This window comes from Arachis ipaensis, chromosome B7, assembly GCF_059453495.1.
Source record: "Arachis ipaensis isolate K30076 ecotype BB chromosome B7, ASM5945349v1, whole genome shotgun sequence".
Taxonomy (NCBI): domain Eukaryota; kingdom Viridiplantae; phylum Streptophyta; class Magnoliopsida; order Fabales; family Fabaceae; genus Arachis; species Arachis ipaensis.
The window spans coordinates 112,894,589-112,914,709 of NC_142442.1; the positions used below are offsets into that span (position 1 = coordinate 112,894,589).

Consider the following 20,121-nt stretch of genomic DNA (forward strand, 5'->3'; position numbering starts at 1 on the left):
ATAGAGGCAATATACACCAAACTGTAACCAAATACACACCTAAGACTATTTCTTACCTTTTTATAGTTCCTTCAATTTGTAGCACAGGGGTTGGTTCATTTTCTGTCACAGGTGTTTGTTTAATTTCTGGCACAGTGGTTGTTTGGGACAGTGGTAGATAAACTTGAATCGAAACTCTAAACAAGAAGAAAAATAAAAGGTTAACAAAGCGTCTGAAAATAAAAAGGTTATAAGGTTGAAATTTTCTTGAAAAACTCACATTGCAAGCGCTTTGGACTGTGTCTCTTGCTTCACAACCATCATGTTCTCTTCAGCTGGCTCACTGGCTGACTCTACAACCAGACTCAACCTAAAATACACCCTAAGAAAAGTAAAAATACACCCGAAGTATTCAAAAGAAAGACAGGCTTTATTTTTTGAGAATTTACATACTTGCAGTTTTTGCTTTTTTTTCCTGCCTTTTTTTTCTCGAATAAAACATTAAAGTGCTTTTTTTCTAAAAAAAATATATACAGAATTAGAAGTAGAAGGTAATAAAAGAATAAAAGTAACGGTTATTTGAAAGAGAAATTACATGCTCTCTGCCGGTTTATTTACGCTACTTTGGTCTGTGTGTCCTTGAGATGAAGGATCATCACTTCCTAAGTTTATGTCTGGTATTCTAAACATAATAGAGTACATATTATTCATAAAAAATACCATACTATTAAATCAGGATAAGAAGATTTTATCAAATAAAGCTTCTTACGTTTCAGATAAGATATAGTGACCTTCCGTCGATCGCAGGTCAACTTCCTTCTCCCTGGCAAACAACAAACAATTATTAGCAATGAAAACAACTTAAAATCTAAAATATACGCCCCAACAAGACTTACCCCTGTGCAGCAGATTTTTCATTGTTTTCCCTTAAGAATTCATCTAATTCTTCAGTTCCAATTTCAGATCTGACAGTACATGCATAAAAGAACATGTTAACAAATATAATTTTGATGATAGACGGTAATATAACTTACAAAGTATTGTACCCATGATAGGATTGAGCTTGCTCAGGAGATGAATCCTCAACAATGACCTTTTTCTTTTTGGATTATGTTCTGGGGGGAAAAACAAGTATGAATCAGAAATACAAAATTAATTTGATCACAAAATACTAACCAAAGAAGTGCTTACTTTTGTGGTGTTCTCTGAGTTTTTTTTTTTGTTTTTTGCTTCTCTACTGGTGATGATTCTTCGCTTCTAAAAGTTAATAAGAGACGCTATGTTAATACATGAAATCTTGATAATAAACCCAAAGGAAAGCAGTAATAATTTCAGAACATTACTCATCATTTGATTCAGATTCTGAATCAGAATCCTCCTGAATCTTCTTTCTTTTTTTGGACTCCATTCTGGAAGGCAAATAATCATTATTTATAAACATACCAAAAGGGACAAAATACACCTAAATGATTGAATAAAATACACCCAACTGAATAAACAAAATACACTCAACTGGATAAACACCCAACTGGATAAACAAAATACACCCAACTAGATAAACAAAATACATCCAAGTATGTTACTTACTTTTTGGCTTTTTGGGTGGGTTGTTTCCTTGTTGAATCCTCTGAGTCTTCTTCACTCTCAGACTCAGAGGTAGAATGAACCTCACTTTCAGTTGTTTCAGTCTCAGATGATGATGATGAACTTGCCTTCCTTTTTTTTTTGTTTTTTTGGTTTCTTCTTTTTTTTTTCTTTTTTCTTTATTTCTTTCATTTTCTCCTTTGTTTCGGCCATCTTTACAATTTCCTGAAACATTAGAAATTTTAATTAGCAGCATTCAGGTAAGTAAAATACTCCCAAGATATTTTATTCACTTACCATATGTTCCTCTATTTCTGTCCTCATTCTTTCAACCAACTGCTCTCTAGTCCAGTTGGCAATCCAGGGTTCTGGAGGTCTTTCTGCCCTCTTCTTGTCTTTATTTTTTGATAGATGAAAGTAAACTATCATCAGGGCAAACAGGCAGCCGTCAATTGCCTTTTTCTTTTGCAGATTGTAATCTGTTATGCCCTTGATGATAAAATTCAAAACATGTGCTCCCCAGTTCCGCTCTGTTATTGTGTCCATCTTGAAAGTTGGTGCCAGGTGCACAGGGGAGATTTTATTTATTGTTGTTGGTAACAGGAACGCCATCTGTATATAGAGGATGAAAATCCTCTTGAACATGAGGCGATCCTGTTCATTATCAACACCAATAGCCATCATCTCATCTGTCAGATTTTTGAGGGTCTTCCCCTGGAATCTTCTAAAAATTTGTTTCTCGTCTTCAGAAAGATCCTTATAATTGACTTTCTGAGGAAATAGATCTCCTACAAAAAGGAAAACAACATAGTATGAAAATCACTTGAAATACACCCAAGCATCACTTGAAATACACCTATGTTTGTAGCGAGTTACCTGACGCGTTGATGCCAAGCGCAGCCCCTATTGTTTTTGGTCTTACTTTAAAGGAACCGTAGCCGGTTTCGAGTATGTTTTTCCCTAATTTAAAGGAGTTAGTCAACTCCTTTAATATTTAGTGATGCACCCTTAGCAGTGGGATGTGCATCAGGCCACCAAATCTCAAATCCCTAACAATTACTTTCTTATCCTCGCTCATATTTCTGAGTTTGTCACTCAACAAATGGGTTCCATACTTAAGGTCTTTGGTTTGCTATAAACAAAGCAAAATTAGAGTCAGATATATTTCTATTTTGAAAAACTGATTTGATCTAAGACATATATTTATTCTTACATTTTTTCCATCTTGGTTTCTGCCTGCCATTTTTTCTGAAATGAAAAATACACCCATAGATATCAGTTAGATACACCTATATATCAGTTACATACCTATACGATTTCTCTTAAGTATTTAATTAGATCAGTTCAAAATGATGTTTCAATTCACTCAAACATGCATAATATACAAGGTCAAGCAACATTACAAGGTCAAGCAATATACACCGAAGGACAAGCAATATTTAGAACACTTGCAACAGTTGATTATATTACATTATATCAGTTCAGAAATATACACCCAACAAATTATGCCATATACACCCAACAAATTACTCCATATACACCCACGAAATTATGCAATATACTCCCAAAAATCAGTTACGAGAAGAACTAGAACAAGAAAAACAGTAAAACCTAGAACAACTAAGAAGAATAGTAAAACCTAGAACAAGAAGAACATTAAAAACAGTAAAATGAGAGCTAGAACAAGAAGAACAGTAAAACGTAGAAGAATGTAGAAGAACAGTAAAACCTAGTTCTTCGATTTCGAAATGTGGAAAATCTACAAGATGAGTAAAATAGTAACGTACCTTGAGTAATATATCTTCATTTTTTCTGGAGATTGTTGATGGAGAGTTCTATCTTGTGTTGATGGTTTCTGCTAATCTTCGCGACGAGTTCTATCTCTTCAGTTTCGAATGTTGCTCGAAAATAGACGGTTTGTGTTTTCTTCGAAGAAGGAGAAGTGGAAGAGTGCGCTATAAGAAGCGCTTTTTGCGAAGCGCAACCGTTGAGTGACGCGCATGTAATTTACGCTCCATTCAAAGGGAATGACTGCGCGTGGAATGAAGTCTGGGTTGGGCAACTTGTAACGCTTGTAGGACTTTTTTGCTTGTATGTGTAGCAAGCCCCACATAATTATTCTTAGCCATTCAAAACTATACCACCAAAAAACTCACCTTATAAAATATTTAAAAGTTAAAACCAATAATATTTTTAATTTATATAATATATAATAATTAATTTTAATACGTGATTTTAGTTGGGGGAAAAAAATTTATGAACGGTGGAACTATAACGAAACTTACGAAAGCACGAGCGAATGGGAGAGTGGCAGCTTTGGGAAGAGAAAAGAGCAAATGAAACATACACATATGGTTGATCGTAGGCCGTTGTTTGCTTCTTCACGGGGTGAAAGCACATATGCTGTCCTTTCCTTCCTGTCCTGTATAGTTACTGTAGCTACTAATCACAATAATATATCAACCATGTCCATGGGTCCCATGTGTTTCTGCTTGGCGCTACTCACTCACTTATTTATCGCGCCTTACGGTGTTCCTCTATGCAACTTTAACAACCTCCTCTCTCAACATGGTTGCTCTTAATCCTCTGCTTCCTCCCTCTTTCTCACCCACCTCCCAGGTTTTCTCTTGATTTCATTTTTTTATGTTTAATTATATCTTTTGGTTTTCTCATTTAATCATTTTCCATCCTTTCTTGCAGGTCTCCAGAAATAAGCACCGTCTTCCAACGCAAACTTCCATTCCACTCACTATTCCCTTTCGCAGACTGCATGCATTCAATGGCTTCATCTTTCCATCAACAAAACCAATACACCATACGGTATGCATACGATACGATTATGCGAAACTGTTTAGAGATCCGTGAATTCTACGTATGCTAGATTAGTTCAGTGTGCTTTTTTCCTTCGTCTAGGTGAGGTCTGGTTTCAAAGGCATAGCTGTTATGACTGATGACAAGTCAACAATGTCTTCCACTGAGGAAGACTTGGAAAATATTGCCATCTTTAATGTTGATCCTGCCCTAAAGCCGTATAAAGATCACTTCAATTATCGATTAAAGAGATATGCAGATCAGAAGAAGCTTATTGAGGAATACGAAGGAGGCCTTGAGGAATTTGCAAAAGGTGATTCTAATTGCTAAGCAATGTTTCACTTTTGTTGTGTTAAGCTTCACTAATTTTGCTGGATTATATATTTTAGGTTATTTGAAATTTGGATTTAACAGAGAAGAAGGTGGCATTGTGTACCGTGAATGGGCACCTGCTGCTCAGTAAGTTATCTCCGAGGATAAACATTAGTTGACTTTGTTTCTCATCATTTTGTTTAGTTTTTCATCAGATGATATGCTTCTTTCAATGCAGGGAAGCACAAGTTATTGGAGATTTTAATGGATGGGATGGTTCTAACCACCGAATGGAAAAAAGCCAGTTTGGCGTCTGGAGTATTAAGATTCCAGATGTTGAGGGAAATCCAGCTATACCTCACAATTCAAAAGTGAAGTTTAGATTCAAACACAGTGATGGAGTTTGGGTTGATCGAATCCCTGCTTGGATTAAATATGCAACTGTCGATCCAACCAGATTTGCTGCACCGTATGATGGTGTCTACTGGGATCCACCACTTTCGGAGAGGTTCCGTATTCCATATCTATTAGATTGTTATCTTCAATGAAGAATTGTATTAGCTGCTAGTTCACCCTTTAGTTTGTTCTACAGGTATCAGTTTAAGTATCCACGTCCCCCAAAGCCCAAGGCCCCAAAGATATATGAAGCTCATGTGGGAATGAGTAGCTCTGAACCCCGCATAAACTCCTACACGGAATTTGCAGATGATATTTTGCCCCGCATTCGAGAAAACAACTATAACACTGTCCAGTTAATGGCTGTGATGGAACATTCCTATTATGCGTCATTCGGGTATCATGTTACAAACTTCTTTGCCGTGAGCAGTAGATCTGGAACCCCTGAAGATCTTAAATATCTAATAGACAAGGCACATAGCTTAGGTTTACATGTCTTAATGGATGTCGTCCACAGTCATGCTAGTAATAATGTTACCGATGGACTCAATGGATATGATGTTGGTCAAGGTTCACAAGATTCTTACTTCCATACTGGAGATAGAGGCTACCATAAATTATGGGATAGTAGGCTCTTTAACTATGCAAATTGGGAAGTTCTTCGTTTCCTTCTATCGAATTTAAGGTGGTGGCTTGAGGAATTCAAATTTGATGGATTTCGATTTGATGGAGTAACATCAATGCTGTATCATCATCATGGGATTAACACTACATTTACAGGGAATTATAATGAATATTTTAGTGAAGCCACAGATGTAGATGCTGTTGTTTATCTGATGCTGGCTGATACTCTGATCCGTAATATTTTCCCAGATGCAACTGTCATTGCTGAAGATGTTTCTGGCATGCCTGGACTTGGTCGGCCAGTATCTGAAGGGGGAATCGGCTTTGATTATCGTCTGGCCATGGCCATCCCTGACAAGTGGATTGACTACTTGAAGAACAAGAAAGACCATGAGTGGTCAATGGAGGAAATCTCTTCAAGTCTGACCAACAGGAGATACACCGAGAAATGTGTCTCTTATGCTGAAAGTCATGATCAGGTATGAGCTTTGCCAATTTGCATCGGGTTTTACCTTTATGACGGGCAATGATAAATTTGTGAATAGAAAATGAAGGAACCAACCAGGGACAGATAATTGGGAATTTTATTTCATTTCATTGGCTTTCTAAGGTTTTCTTCTCTTTCTTTTGCCTTGGGCAGGCCATTGTTGGGGACAAGACTATTGCATTTTTTCTAATGGATGAAGAAATGTATTCTGGCATGTCTTGTTTGACTGATGCTTCCCCTGCTATTGAACGAGGGATTGCACTTCACAAGGTTGATTATCCAACCATAAAGACTTCTGGACCACATCAATCTCATCAAAAATGAATTACAAACGCAGCTAATAAATAAATTATTTTTGTTGCTTTATAATTTCCGTGCACTTATAGATATTGTAGTCATTGATATTCTAATCTTGTACAGATGATACACTTCATAACCATGGCATTAGGTGGGGAGGGCTACCTTAATTTCATGGGCAATGAGGTATGTTGTATTACTTCACTATTCTGCCTGAAAAACTGGTGGTCATGGTTGCACCTGCCATTTACCTTTCTCAAATTGACAAAAGAAATTCTTTATTGTTCAATTATATTTAATGAGAAATACTTAGTTTGGCCATCCGGAGTGGATTGATTTCCCAAGAGAAGGCAATGGATGGAGTTATGAGAAGTGCAGGCGTCAGTGGAATCTGGTGGATACAGATCATTTGCGATACAAGGTAATAACATGTTGAATCACTTGCTCACAGAATATTGACATCTCATTAAATGGCTTCATGCCTCAGCTTTTCAGCAAGGGCCCAAACCAAGTTTAATTATGATTGATTCCTAAGTTAGCATTATATTTCCAGTATGAGTCAAGCTTTATCTTGTCTAGGTTGATCTATTTGGATCTAATTGTTATTAACAATCACAGTTACAAAAATCTGAATCCTTTTTAAGTTGGGATAACTCAAATCAAGCAAACATAAATCTGTAGGTGTAACAGGAAAATCTTATTTTTTAAACAAATTTTCACATAGTCAATGAGAAAAATTGTATCACATATACATGTGATATACATTTGAATTTTTTGTTAACTCATGAAATTTCATACATATAGTTTCTGTATTTAACTGCATGACTCTTAAGATATACTAGACCATGAGATGTGATCATTTTCAGATCTTTTGTCTCAGCCTGTTTTGCAGAAAGCTGTTTATTCTCTTTGTTCTTTAGTTTGTTGGTTCTCATGTGCGTGTTATATTTTTGTCTTTTGGATTTGTGCAGTTCATGAATGCATTTGACAGGGCAATGAACTTGCTTGATGATAAATTTTCATTCCTCAGATCAACAAAACAGATTGTAAGCAGCACTGACGAAGAAGACAAGGTGACTATAGGTGTTCTGTATTTTTGAAACATGAGTTATTAGAAAAAAAAAAAAAAACAATTCACATGCTATTGGCTACTGAGTTGATCTAAGTGTTATTCAGTGCCATGCTATAATTAAATGCCTACCGGTTTTTTCTTTTGTAGGTTATAGTTTTCGAGCGTGGAGATCTTGTGTTTGTGTTCAATTTTCACCCAGAAAATACGTATGAAGGGTATGCAATGTGTTTAATTTTCTTTTATTCGTGGGGAATTGTATTTGTTCCAGTTTGTATTTTTATTACTTGTAATAGCAACAGATTACCACAGATGGTTTGGTTTAAACTTATGCAGGTATAAAGTTGGGTGTGACTTGCCTGGGAAATATAGAGTTGCATTGGATAGTGATGCTTGGGAATTCGGAGGACATGGAAGAGTAAGGAGCCCTAATCTCTCTGGCAGTATGCATTAGTATAAGCAGGAAACATTAACCCATCTCTCTTGCTTTCTCTTCGCCCCTAGCGCACACAAACTGTTTTCAAATTGCAAAAGCTTCTGTTTTTTACTTCTTTTTTTCCAAACCAAAAAAAAAAAATCTGCCAAGCCTTATATTCTATCCAAGTATAATGCTTGCTCACGCACCAATTGGCACTTAGGAGCAGGGGTGAGGTAGGAGAACAGCTTGAGGGAAAATGTAGAAGTAACGCGAATATGAAATAATTTAAACACTTTGGGTTTTACTCCGTAAGAGTAGTGAATGACAAAAGTAACTGAAAAGGTGAGCATAAAGAAAAACAGTGGGAGGGGTCTGTAATTTTTAAGTGTGACTCTCAGTTGCATATTCTGAAAGTATGTGTTCACATTTTGTTTCCCCTGCTTCGTTGACAAGGTTGACCGTTTTTCGTTTCCATTTTCCAGGTAGGTCATGATATAGACCATTTCACCTCCCCAGAAGGAATTCCAGGAGTTCCTGAAACTAATTTTAATAATCGGCCCAATTCCTTCAAGGTCCTCTCCCCCGCTCGCTCTTGTGTGGTATGCTTATCTGTTGCCCTCTAGAAACCACCTTTTGGTTCTTCAATTGTAAATGCTATTTGATCCTGTATACTAGTTTGTCTTTTGATCCTATCACTTGGGAACAAGTTCAAACCGAGTTCAGTGCACATGTTAACATTATGTACTTTACAAAAAATGTGCAAGCCTTTCTTTTGCTCTTCCCTGCAAATTGTGGGTTGCTAACTTGACTTGAAAACTTCTGCAGGTATATTATAGAGTGGACGAAAACAACAAAGAAAACAGCAATGGCAAAGTGGTTGCAGCAAAAGAGAGACTGGCTGCAGAAGATGTTGGCAAAGTTACTGGTGAATCTGCATCCATAGAAGATAAAGATCCCAATTTGGGTGTGGTAGAGGAGACATCAACTCCAGTTCTTCTTGCAGAAACTCTTGAGAAACCTACCTCCTTAGAAAGTGAAGTTCTGGACAATAACGAAGATGCAGACAACTGAGAAATTTTCTCGAGGGAGGGATTTATTTTGTAAATTTTGTAGATACCAGCGGGTGGTGTGTGTATATATATGTACGAGAGACATATAGACTACATCTTATGTCAACTATCTAAGAGAAAGAACAGTTCTTCTCATGTAAACATCCCTTTTATTTTCTTTCAAATAAGCCAGTAGCTTGAGGGAGAACTAGACAATTGCAATGAATTTTATGAATGTAAACTTGGATATATGGTGTAGAAATTCATCATATCATAACAATCTCATCTCATTTCAATGTTAAGGTTGACTAAGTAAAAACTAACAAATTTTAAATTTTTTTAAACAGAGAAGAGAGCAAGATTTAATCCAAATATCAGTTAAATCAAATTCTTCTCCAACCAATCAAAAGAAACAAAAAAGGTCATATTTCATACTGAAGACAGATTTCAAATTCTAGTTGTTCTTGTTCCAATCTTCCTTCCTGCAGATGGAGGTTTGGGGACAGCAGCAAGAGTAGGTTTCTTGGTTTCCTTTTCCTTGGTCATGCTTCTGAGCATGTACCTTGGCGTTTGTGCCTCACTCATCTCCATAGAATATGCAGCAGTAACGGATTTTCTGATGCTTCCAAGTTTTCTTGAACTGTATTTCTTTGCAGATTCCATGGTAACACCCAGTCCCACAGAGTATGCCGGCAGCTTCGATTCCTCTGCAACTGGCACCACTCCCTGCTTCCTCCTCAGCCTCTCGTTCCTTCTGGCAGAGTATTCATCATAGAACCTCCCTCTCTCAAACAAAACACCCGGTCTCGAACCGCAAGAAGCAGCCCCAGCAGCAAAACTATCAAAGTTTTCTTTCTCTGCATTCCCAAGCTCTTCCTTCACCATCTTTGACAAAGCACTTATCTCGCATGATATGGTCTGGTATTCAGGTCGCAGCGCAGATTCTTCAATGGCCAGAGGACGAGTTGATTTTTGAAATTTGTTCAAAGAACCTATTTCAATTAACTCCAGAAAAGTATAAATAAATAAACAAACAAATAAAAGATTAAATAAAACCATAAAAATAAGAATAAGAAAAGTAGAGACCTGATGGAGTCTGAAGAGAGAGTGTAGAATTAGATGATTGTTGGAGAGGACGGCGAGATCGGAGGCGTATGGGCGATTTAGGGAGCGGAGGCTTCCGTTCAGATTTCATGTTTGAGAATGAATACATCGTTATTTTTTTTTTTTTGTAATGACGACTTTTATTTGTGTGGCTTTTACTGTGGGTCTCTCGGTCTTTTATTTGAAATTGGAGAGAACCAAAGCATAAATGCATAATACAAGATAGAGAAAAGAAGGAGCGCTTGCAACGGTCATATTCTACATCCAACGGCTGAAAGGACTCCATCTCAAATGCTGGATGTTAATGCCCTTTTCGTTCCATATTTTTAGACTTTGACGGCACACCTAAGACACTCATTAAATTAAATTAAATTAAATTAAAAAAGAATAATTTAATAATTTTACTGATACTTTATCATTGAATTATGTACCATATTTTCATATTTATATTGAATTATGTAAAGAATTTCTCCTAAATATTAGTCATTAATTATGATCATTATTTGAATTTTGAACGGTCATTTGAATTTTAAATGTGAGTACTTATATTTAGTAATATAAAATAAAAAATATTATTTATATATTAAAATTAATTATTAAAATTAATTATAATATATTTGTATTATGTTATTTTAATTTATTTTTAATATATATTTTATATTAATAATTAATTTTAATGACTAATTTTAATATGCACCTAATACAATTTACACTAGCAATACATATTGTTCCAAGGGTTACCTGAAACTGGGTTGTTTTTGGGCCTGAACGTGAGATCTAGTTTTGGAACAGTGTCCAACTTCTACTGGTACCCATGTGCCCGTTCGAGTTTCTCTTGAGGAGGTGGGGGTGGTACCTGCAAGGGACTTCGATGCTTAAGTTAGCAAGGATTTAAGCAGATTTTTTAGTAGATTGGATTCTGAGTATACCTAAGAGAGTTCGGGTATTTATAATTGTAGAATCTCTAACCACCCTTTAAAGGTGGATAACCGTCCCCTTTGTTGGGAGTTGCTAAGATCTCCCATCTAGAAGTATGGAAGAGATTGTAGGACTTAGTTCATTGATTCGAGTAAGTAGGGCTAGGATTGACGTCGTTCAATTTGACCTCTATGAGGTCAGGTAGTCAGAAAAGGAGTTTTTATGAGGTTTGGGCCCTATTCATTTTGGGCCTGGCTATTTTTTAGGCCAGGGTATGAACAGTGCCCCTACTTGAGGCCGAATTTTGGACAGGTCGGCCTCAAGTAATTAAAGGTTGGACAAGTCCTTAAATGTCGATTTATCATGTCGGGCAAACCGCCTTTCTCCGCGGGGGGGGGGGGGGAGGGGGAGGGGGGTTAGGTCGGATACTCGACGTGATTTCTAAATCTCAACTGTAGCATTTTTTCGCAATTATTTGGCACGTTTCTTACGATTACTTTAGTAACCGTGCAAACCATGCACATCATAAAATGAGGGAATGAATTTACCATTCCACCCCTAGAGCCTTATAAATACTCAATCCCTCTTTCTCTTTCTCCTTTTTGCTTCTTCTTCAGAACATTTTCTTCATTTTTCTCTCAAAAAAGTTTTTCATCTTTTTTGTTGTGTCCCTTTCCACTTTCAAGATTCCTCTATCTTGAGATTTTGGAGGCTTTGCTTGCACTTTCTTGAGGGAACGTTCGTCTTTTTGCGGTTTTTAACTTCGCCCTCAATCAAGGTTGGTTCCCATTTTTTTTCTACATTTGTTTTAATGTGTTTCTGGTACTGCTTCTTTGGTATTTTTTGTTGAAAAATGATATTTTAATGCTCTTTATGCTCTTTGTCGTCTGTCTGATGATTTTATATTCTCTTCTTTTGTTTTGAGAATTCTATTCTTTTGTTGTAAATTTGAATATTGGGTTTTGCTTTGTGATGCCTCTAAATGGTGTCATTTTATTTATTGAGGATGGCGCCATTTTCACCTTTGATAATGTAATGTATTTTTTTTTTGTGCATGCAAGAGGTTGAGAAAACTGTAAAGTTCTTCTGCGTGGTTGAAGATGAATCGACCTCTTGCAACATTGTCTTGATTGTTTATGTTATTTTGCCAACCCTGCCGACTTGTAATGACGATTTTTCTTTTACTGTATTATAGGTATAGCTTTATGTCTCGATCAGTAGTTCTCATCATGTCGTCTAAAGTCCCGTCTGACTTAGATTGGTTAGATATTACTGTATTTTTTGCTATCTCTGTGATCGATAATGAGTATGCCGAGACTTTTCGTAGACAACATAAGATATGTAGAGATCGAGAGGATGAGAATAAGTATGAGATTATAGTTGCTGAAGAGAATCTGCACGAGTGCTTTTTCACTAGGTTAGGAGTAAGCCTCCCTTTTACCGATTTTGAATCTAAAAATTTCGGGTCTTTGTAAAGTTGCTACTTCTCAACTCCATCCTAATTCCTAGAATTTTCTAAAAATTTACCAACTGATATGTCAAGAACTCGACTTGCCTTTGTCTTCCAAGGTCTTCTTCTACCTCTTCCAATTCATCAAACTCTTTAGTTTCAAAAATCAGGGTTGGATCTCCTTCCGAACTATTCAGGGAAGGAAGGTCTTCTCTATTTTTGATGATTTTTTTCATGATTTTAAAATTTATTTTTTTAAAATCCAATCTGTTGAGGATGTCCGATCTTTTTTTCTAAATGAAAGAGATGAACCCCTCTTTAGCTTGTACTGGGAAGAACGCCCCACTATTATAAAATACAATCTTGACAACCTAGACGAAGTAGAGGAATGTGTGGTTGGCGTGTTCCAAAAGTGTTAGGACTAAGCTCCTAACCTTGATACCAAGAAATTTCTGATAGGAAAGCCGAGCTATGTTCGGACCAAGCTAGCTAGTGTTTCTTTATATATCTTGTAGATGCCGTTGTTGGTGTTTATGCCTTTGTTACTTAACATTGATTAATTTGATTTTGCAGAAGTGATAACTGGTGGGTTGGACGCTCTAAAAACTCTCCACCAAGCCAAGAAAAATGCTGCTACTGCCCGAGTTATCCAGTTGAAGGAGGCCGGGAAGTCGGACGACCTCTCTTCCTCTTCCAAGTCGGACTTAGGCCCTTCTTCAACAGTTAAGATCCTTCCCAATCCTCCTCCTCTTACCCCTCCTTTCAACTCTGGCCCTCAAACTATTCCCCCATGTGCCTCCTTTTTTTGAACCGAAACCTAACAAACGTAAAATGTCTGAATCTGGAAGTGTATATAACCGGGCTTTGATGGTGTAGACTTTTGTGAGAAATACATCTTGCCATACAATTTTATTAGTATGGATGATGTTTCTATAAAAAATCATCTTCAAGTATTGGCCCGAGGTGGAATTCGGACAGCCGGAGTGTGTTTTGCTCTGCTGAGGGAGTTGGAGAAGACCCTTCTTGGTGCCACACAGTAAACTTTGACTGACCTGCAGGCTGAGGTGGCATCTTTACAAGAGTTTAAGCAGGAGTGGGAGAAGGAGAAGGAGGTGTTTTATTTTCGACCTTGCTAAAGCTCGGAAGAGGGTGAAGCAATCTGAAACCACCTGTGCCATGGCGGAGGATTTAAGAAGAAAACTGAGGAAAGTTACACCCAAATTTTCAGGAAGAAGCTGAAGTTGGTAGATGAGGTGGCCAGGTCAAGGGAAAAATATGCAAATCCGGAGGAGTCTGTTGCCCAGGGGATGGACGAAATGACCGAGAATTTAAAAGCTCAATTCTGAGTTATTGCTCTTGGGGTGGACCTTTCCCTTATTGATCCTGACATGATCGTGATTGATGGGAAGATCGTTCCCCCTCCCAATGACAAGGAAGACATTCCAGTGGAAAATCTCAAGACCTCAAATGTTCGTGTCGAGGGAACTTCCGAAAGCTTCCCAAATCGGATGGATGAAGATCTCTCCTCTCCAACCCGGCTGAAAAGAGCCTCCTAACCTCCTCGGCTCAACCTGAATAAGCTTCCAATATGGCTTCTGGCGAACATGATCCTCCTCTTTAATTTTAGGGTTAAGTACGATTTTGGTCACTAACGTAGAGGCCGAAAATTTATTTCGTCCTCTGCCTTTTTTTTGCTACAAAATGGTCCTGAATGTTTAACTTAGTTTTAAAATCGTTTTTTTAACTAATTTTTTTTATTTTTATTACCAAATTACCCCTAACAAAAAAATATAAAATAAAAAAAAGAAAAAGGGAAAGGGGGAAAGGATCCAGAGAAGGTCGCGCTTTTGGGGGGGGGTGTTATTTCCAGGGAAGAGGGGGAAATGGGAAGAGGGAAGGTCGCTGCTCCATGCCGCCACCGCTGTTCCTCGCCGCCACCGCTGCTTCCTCGCTGCTGCTCCTTTCTTCCTCAGCACACACTCACTATAACAGCAAGTACTTCGATGACAAAGGTAAGGGTCGACGCCAGTGGGAGGAGGCGCTCGAGAACACCGCCGCCCTAACGCCGCTCTACGCCGCCACCGATGATAACAATAACGACAAGAAGGAATTCACATTCATCAATGAGGCCTTTGATTTGAATGCTGTCGCTCCTGAAGCCTCCGAGAGTGGTGACTCTTAGAATCTCCACGCTGGATGTCGATGCCACGCGCTGCCGTTCTTCAAGGTTTCGGTTGCTGAGGCATGTTACTTTTTTATTATTATTTTTTCCCAACTTGAACAAAGGAGATGATGAAAAAAATAAAAATTAATGTCTCTAGCTAGTCTCAAACTCTCAGCAAGAATTTTTCTTTTTCCTTTTATTCCATTGTTATTGTTGATGCTTTAGTTGCTTCTGCTTCTGCTTGCTTCTGTTTTTGCTTCTGTTTTTGGTTTTACTTTTGTTGTTGCTCTGATTTCATTATACATTGTTATTGTTGTTGTTGTTCTGCTGGTTATTGTTGTTTGATTGTTGTTATTCTGCTTTTGCGTTCTGCTTCTCCCTGCTTCTATTTCTGTGTTTTCTGTACCTCTGCGCTTCTGCTTCTGGTTAATTTTGGAAAAGAAGAGGGGAGGGGTATTTTCATCCCAAGGATGATTTTAAAACTAAGTTAAACCTTCATGACCGTTTTGTAACAAAAAAAAGGCCGGGGACGAAATAAATTTTTGGCCTCTACGTTAGGGACCAAAATCGTACATAACCCGTAATTTTACTTTGTAATATTTGATGGCCCGGCTTGTGGGTCTTGTAAACAATTTATGTTTTGTAATAGTTTAGTTTTTTGAACACTTATTTTGATGGATTTTGCCCCCTTGTGGACTTTCCTTATTTGAATCATAGTGACTTCTGCTAAGTTTTTTAACCTTTAATTCATGTTAATTTTTAGAAGATCAAAGAACTTTACGAGTTTCTCTTCTGGTAATTCTTTTTCCATTCTAAGGATTTACTACTGACCTTTTCAGGTTGATCATTTTGTTAAGTTATTTTCACGATTCGTTTTGGGCCACCCCTTTTACCGACTTATGATGAGTGGTTTTCCGAGTTGTGGCCACGATCTGTGTATATAACTTCTTTACACTAACTTGGACCTCGTCGTTTCATTTTGCCAACCATCTAGGTCGGACAATGATTTTTGCACTTTTTTTAGCTTAAATTAGTGTGTGTCGTAGAATAGATAATGGAATAAAAATGAATTATCATTAAATGAGAATGAAATAATTTACAAGTTCTACTAAGAGTTTTGGACATCTAACTCTTAGTACTTATTGTGATGCCTTGTTATAACCCCTCTCAGGAAAACCCTTTTTGAGAAAAACCATGAAGTCGGAAAAAAGAGTACATCAAGGAACAAGGTTCGCTTTCTAGCTGTAGTGTCTCTTTATATTACATGCATGCCACGACCTAGGGAGTTTGTTCCCTTGTAGGTCAGACACTTTATAGTAACCTTTTTCCAAGACTTCTATAATCTTGAAAGGTCCTTTCCAATTTGCAGCCAATTTTTCTTCACTCAACTTCTGTACCCCGATGTCGTTTCTTATCAAAACAAGGTCACCTGTGGTGAAGTTTCTTTTAATGACTTTCTTATTGTATCTTATGTCCATTCTTTGCTTCAATGCTTTCTCCCTTATCTGAGCTTGTTCTCGGACTTTTGGAAGGAGATCGAGTTCTTCCATTTAATCTCGGATGTTTCTCACTTCATTGTAGAATCTCACCCTTGGACTTTCTTCATTGACTTCTATGGGAATCATGGCTTCTATGCCATAACCAAATTGGAATGGGATTCCCCCATTATTGAATGAAGAGTTGTTCGATATGCCCAAAGAACTTGGGGGAGCTCTTTGACCCATGCTCCTTTTCCCTTTTGTAATCTTTTCTTGAGCCCTACTAATATGACTTTATTCACAACTTCTGCTAGTCCATTGGCTTGAGGGTGTTCTACCAATGTGAATTAGTGTTTAACCTTGAGGCTTGCCACCAAGCTTTTAAAATTCGAGTCAGTGAACTGAGTGCTATTGTCCATAGTGATGGAATATGGAACCCCAAATTAGGTGACGATGTTCTTGTAGAAAACTTTCTGACTTCTTTGAGTTGTGATAGTTGCCAGAGGTTTTGTCTCAACCCACTTAGTAAAATAATCAATCATAACTATTAGATATTTTACTTGCCCAGTTGCCTGAGGAAATGGTCTGAGCGAGTTTTGTTGGATGATCCGTCCACATATAAGCTCCAACTTGTTGGGCTTCCTTGGTGCTCACCTGTATTGTTGGGCTTCCTTGGTGCTCACCTGTGTATTCGGCCAGAAAGTTAGCCAAATATTGAAATTTGATGGCTATGTCTGGATTTCATATTTAAGGTCGAACTCGGATAGCTCCACAGCCCATTGCAGCATCCGTCTTGCAATGTCCGTCTTTTGGAGGATATGTCTCATAGGCTGATTAGTTCGAATTTTAATAGTGTGTGCTTGGAAGTAAGGTCGGAGCCTTCTAGAAGCCAAGCGGAGGGAGTAGGCAAATTTTTCTATTCTTTGGTAGTTTAGTTCTATCCTCTGTAGTGCTTTGCTCATGAAGTAAACAGGGTCGTTGTCCTTCTTTATCTTCTTGAACAAAGGTCGCCGCTATGGCTTTGCCTGCAATAGCTAATTACAACACAAGCTCCTTTCTTACTTCAGGTTGGGTCAGAATTGGTGGTTGACTCAAGAATTTTTTAAAGTCTTGGAAGGCTTGCTCACATTCTTGGATCCACTGAAACTGGTGTCCTTTCTTGAGGATGGTAATCAAAAGTAGGGATTTCAAAGCTGACCCAGCTAGAAATCTAGACAAAGATGCCAGCCTACCATTTAATTATTGAACTTCTTTTAAGCAAGTCGGCCTCTTCATCTCCATGATGGCTTTGCATTTTTTTTGGGTTGGCTTTGATGCCTCTCTGAGTGAGCATGAATCCAGGAACTTGTCGGCTTCTACTGCAAAGGTGTACTTTGTGGGATTTAATCTCATCCCGTGCTGCCTGATCGTGTTGAATATTTCTGAAAGGTCAGACAACAGGCTATTTTTTTCCTTGGTTTTTACAAGTATATCGTCGACGTAGACTTCCATCAGTTTTTCAAGGTGAGAAGAGAATACTTTGTTCATTGACCTCTGGTAAGTGGCTCTAGTATTTTTTAATCCGAATGACATTACCACATGACGATGACCAATTTGCATGGGTTTGAATTTTCACACTAAAAATAGAATTTTTCCGTTGTAAGTATAGTGCTAACCCAACAAATTGGCCATCAATCAAATGTTATCACAATACAAAACAAATTATAACTGAGAGTATTCAGCTCCCGGGTCGTTCTTCCCCAGGAGTTGTAATTAAGTGTACAATTATTGGCTATGAGAGAGAGCATGGGGAATTGGGGACAAAAGCAAGAGAGCAAGCAAGAAATGTAAATAGCAAGAAAGTAAATGAGCATGCAAGGAGTTAAAAGGAAAGCAATTAAAGGACTCTTGGCAAGAAGTGGGTAATCTAGGTTTCCTATCCTAGTTATGGACCACAAACATGTCAATTGTGTGGAATCAATCCAAACTAGTCAATCCTCCTTGAGAATTAGTCAAAAGGCGTAATTGATCTCAATCCAAAAGTCCTAGTCAACTCACTAATTACCAAGGTTCTGAAAACTGGACCGGACCGGCCGGTTCGACTGGTTTAATCGCGAACTGGCGATGCAAACGGTCCGGTCCTCCCCTAAAAACCGCAGTAGAAAGAACCGTTGGAAAACCGGTAAACTGGCCAAAAACCGGCCGGTTGGGCCAGACCGGTGACCGGCCTGTTCTGTTTTTATTGTTTAAAAAAAATAAAATAAAAAGGCACCCGACCCGACCCACTCGTGGAGCACCCCACCCCCTTCTTCCCCCGATCCCATTCATCTCACTCTCTCAGTCTCACAGTGAGTGAATCAGTGAATCCTAGCCCAGTAGAAGTCTGAACCCTAGCCGCTCAGTCACCCTCCATCGTCGCCGCGGTCGCGGGTTGTCAGCACCACCACCGTCGCCTGGTCCTGCCACCCCAGTAGCCCTCCATCGTCGCCTGGTTCCCTGCCCAGTAGCCCTCCATCTCCATCGTCTTCATCTTCTCAACACCAGTAGCCCTCTCATCGTCTTCATCGTCACGTGGTCCTCAACACCAGTAGCCCTCCATCGACCCCAGGTGAGTGACTCGTCCTCTGCTCATCTTCTTTGTTCTTCGCCTCTGCTCATCTTCTTTAGTATAAGAAACATAAAGAAACATGAACTTCATCCTCTGTGAACTTAGATTTCTGTTCTTTTTTTTGTGAACTTCCTCTGTGAACTTTGATTTCTGTTCAATTTCTGTGAACTTCCTCTGCTCATCTTCCTCTATTTGTTGGTTAGTATAAGAAATAAATAATCTGAAAATTAAATTAATTCTGGTCTTCTATTTTATTGTATTCCAATTGTAATTTCTGTTTGTTGGTTAGTAAGTTTTTTTATTGTATTCGAAATTCACCCTCTGATATAGTAACATGAAGACTATGAAGAGGGCTACTGGTGTTTTAGTGTTTTGCATTTTTGCTATTTTGTAATTGTTGACTGGCTGAAATGCTGTAGCAAATTGTTGATAAAACTGCAGTGATTGGTAACAATGTGTCAATTTTGCATAGTGTGACTTTGGGTGGAACTGGTAAAGCTTCTGGTGATAGGCATCCAAAGATTGGTGATGGGGTTTTGATTGTGTTAGTCTATCAGAAATATATATTATGCAGAACAACAAAGCTGTATTTATAATATGCAGGGATTTTGTTGTTGTAAGGTTTCAGAACCACCTTTTCTCTAGCTACCTTCAATGCTGATTTACTGATTTACTGATTACTGATTTACTGATTTGGGGATAGTGGAAAGTTGAGTCTGTGTTACTCTTTCAGGGATTTGAGGTTGAATTTGTGATTTGTGATTTCTTGGGTCTTTTGTAATGCTGCTGATTTGAGTTTGGAATTTGTGATTATTGATTAGTGACTTGTTAAGCTGCTATTGTTAACTTGTTATGCACTTATACTGCTGTTTTGTTATGGAATTATGGCACTGAGTGTTTTGAATTTTGAATTGTGATAAGTGATATGTGATATGTGATTTGTGATTAGTGATTTTATTATGCTGCTGTTTTGAATTAATTTAGGGGTGATTATTTGTTATGCTATTGTTTTGAATTAATTTAGGAGTGATTAATGATTATTTCTAGTTGTATTGTTGCTGTTTGCACCATTGCTCTTTTCACTATTTAACTTTGTATTTTGATAAGATCATATGGATTTGGTTGAGATTTCATATGTTTTAAATTTGGAAGATATTTAAGATTTATATTAGACTATAATTATATTTTATGATGTTTATATATAATTTATTTATTATTTTATTCTGAAATGGTTTTTCCGGTTGAACCACCGATTGAACCGGTTGGACCAATAAACCAGTGAACCAGTAGCTAGAGCGGTTTGATGACCGCTCCGGTTTTCTGAACCTTGCTAATTACTTAGTGAAAGACTAGCATCAATAGAAACCAAACCAATTAACTATTCTCACATAATG

General features: G+C 37.8%; 2 protein-coding genes across 2 annotated transcripts; one reads left to right on the top strand and one right to left on the bottom strand.

Moving 5' to 3' along the window:
• Nucleotides 1-3,828: 3,828 nt before the first annotated feature.
• Nucleotides 3,829-9,273, top strand: LOC107609668 (1,4-alpha-glucan-branching enzyme 1, chloroplastic/amyloplastic). Its single transcript, XM_016311681.3, has 14 exons — nt 3,829-4,182; nt 4,264-4,383; nt 4,477-4,687; nt 4,764-4,833; nt 4,925-5,194; nt 5,279-6,185; nt 6,347-6,463; nt 6,614-6,676; nt 6,804-6,911; nt 7,462-7,563; nt 7,710-7,777; nt 7,896-7,977; nt 8,460-8,576; nt 8,803-9,273. The coding sequence occupies exons 1-14, from the start codon at nt 4,132-4,134 to the stop codon at nt 9,046-9,048; spliced, it is 2,532 nt and encodes an 843-aa protein (XP_016167167.1). The 5' UTR covers nt 3,829-4,131; the 3' UTR covers nt 9,049-9,273.
• LOC107609669 (uncharacterized) lies at nt 9,253-10,321 on the bottom strand. The gene is made up of 2 exons (XM_016311682.3): nt 10,113-10,321; nt 9,253-10,018 (listed from the first exon to the last, which is right to left on the bottom strand). The coding sequence occupies exons 1-2, from the start codon at nt 10,237-10,239 to the stop codon at nt 9,474-9,476; spliced, it is 672 nt and encodes a 223-aa protein (XP_016167168.1). The 5' UTR covers nt 10,240-10,321; the 3' UTR covers nt 9,253-9,473.
• Nucleotides 10,322-20,121: the final 9,800 nt, after the last annotated feature.

What these genes read in the sequence shown, in the direction of transcription:
- LOC107609668 (XM_016311681.3), top strand. Translation starts at nt 4,132, where the DNA reads ATGGTTGCTCTTAATCCTCTGCTTCCTCCCTCTTTCTCACCCACCTCC. An exon ending in ATGCTGAAAGTCATGATCAG is followed by an intron (nt 6,186 to 6,346) that starts GTATGAGCTTTG and finishes TGCCTTGGGCAG; the next exon opens with GCCATTGTTGGGGACAAGAC. An exon ending in TTAATTTCATGGGCAATGAG is followed by an intron (nt 6,677 to 6,803) that starts GTATGTTGTATT and finishes AGAAATACTTAG; the next exon opens with TTTGGCCATCCGGAGTGGAT.
- LOC107609669 (XM_016311682.3), bottom strand. Translation starts at nt 10,239, where the DNA reads ATGTATTCATTCTCAAACATGAAATCTGAACGGAAGCCTCCGCTCCCT. An exon ending in CTCTCTTCAGACTCCATCAG is followed by an intron (nt 10,019 to 10,112) that starts GTCTCTACTTTT and finishes TAATTGAAATAG; the next exon opens with GTTCTTTGAACAAATTTCAA.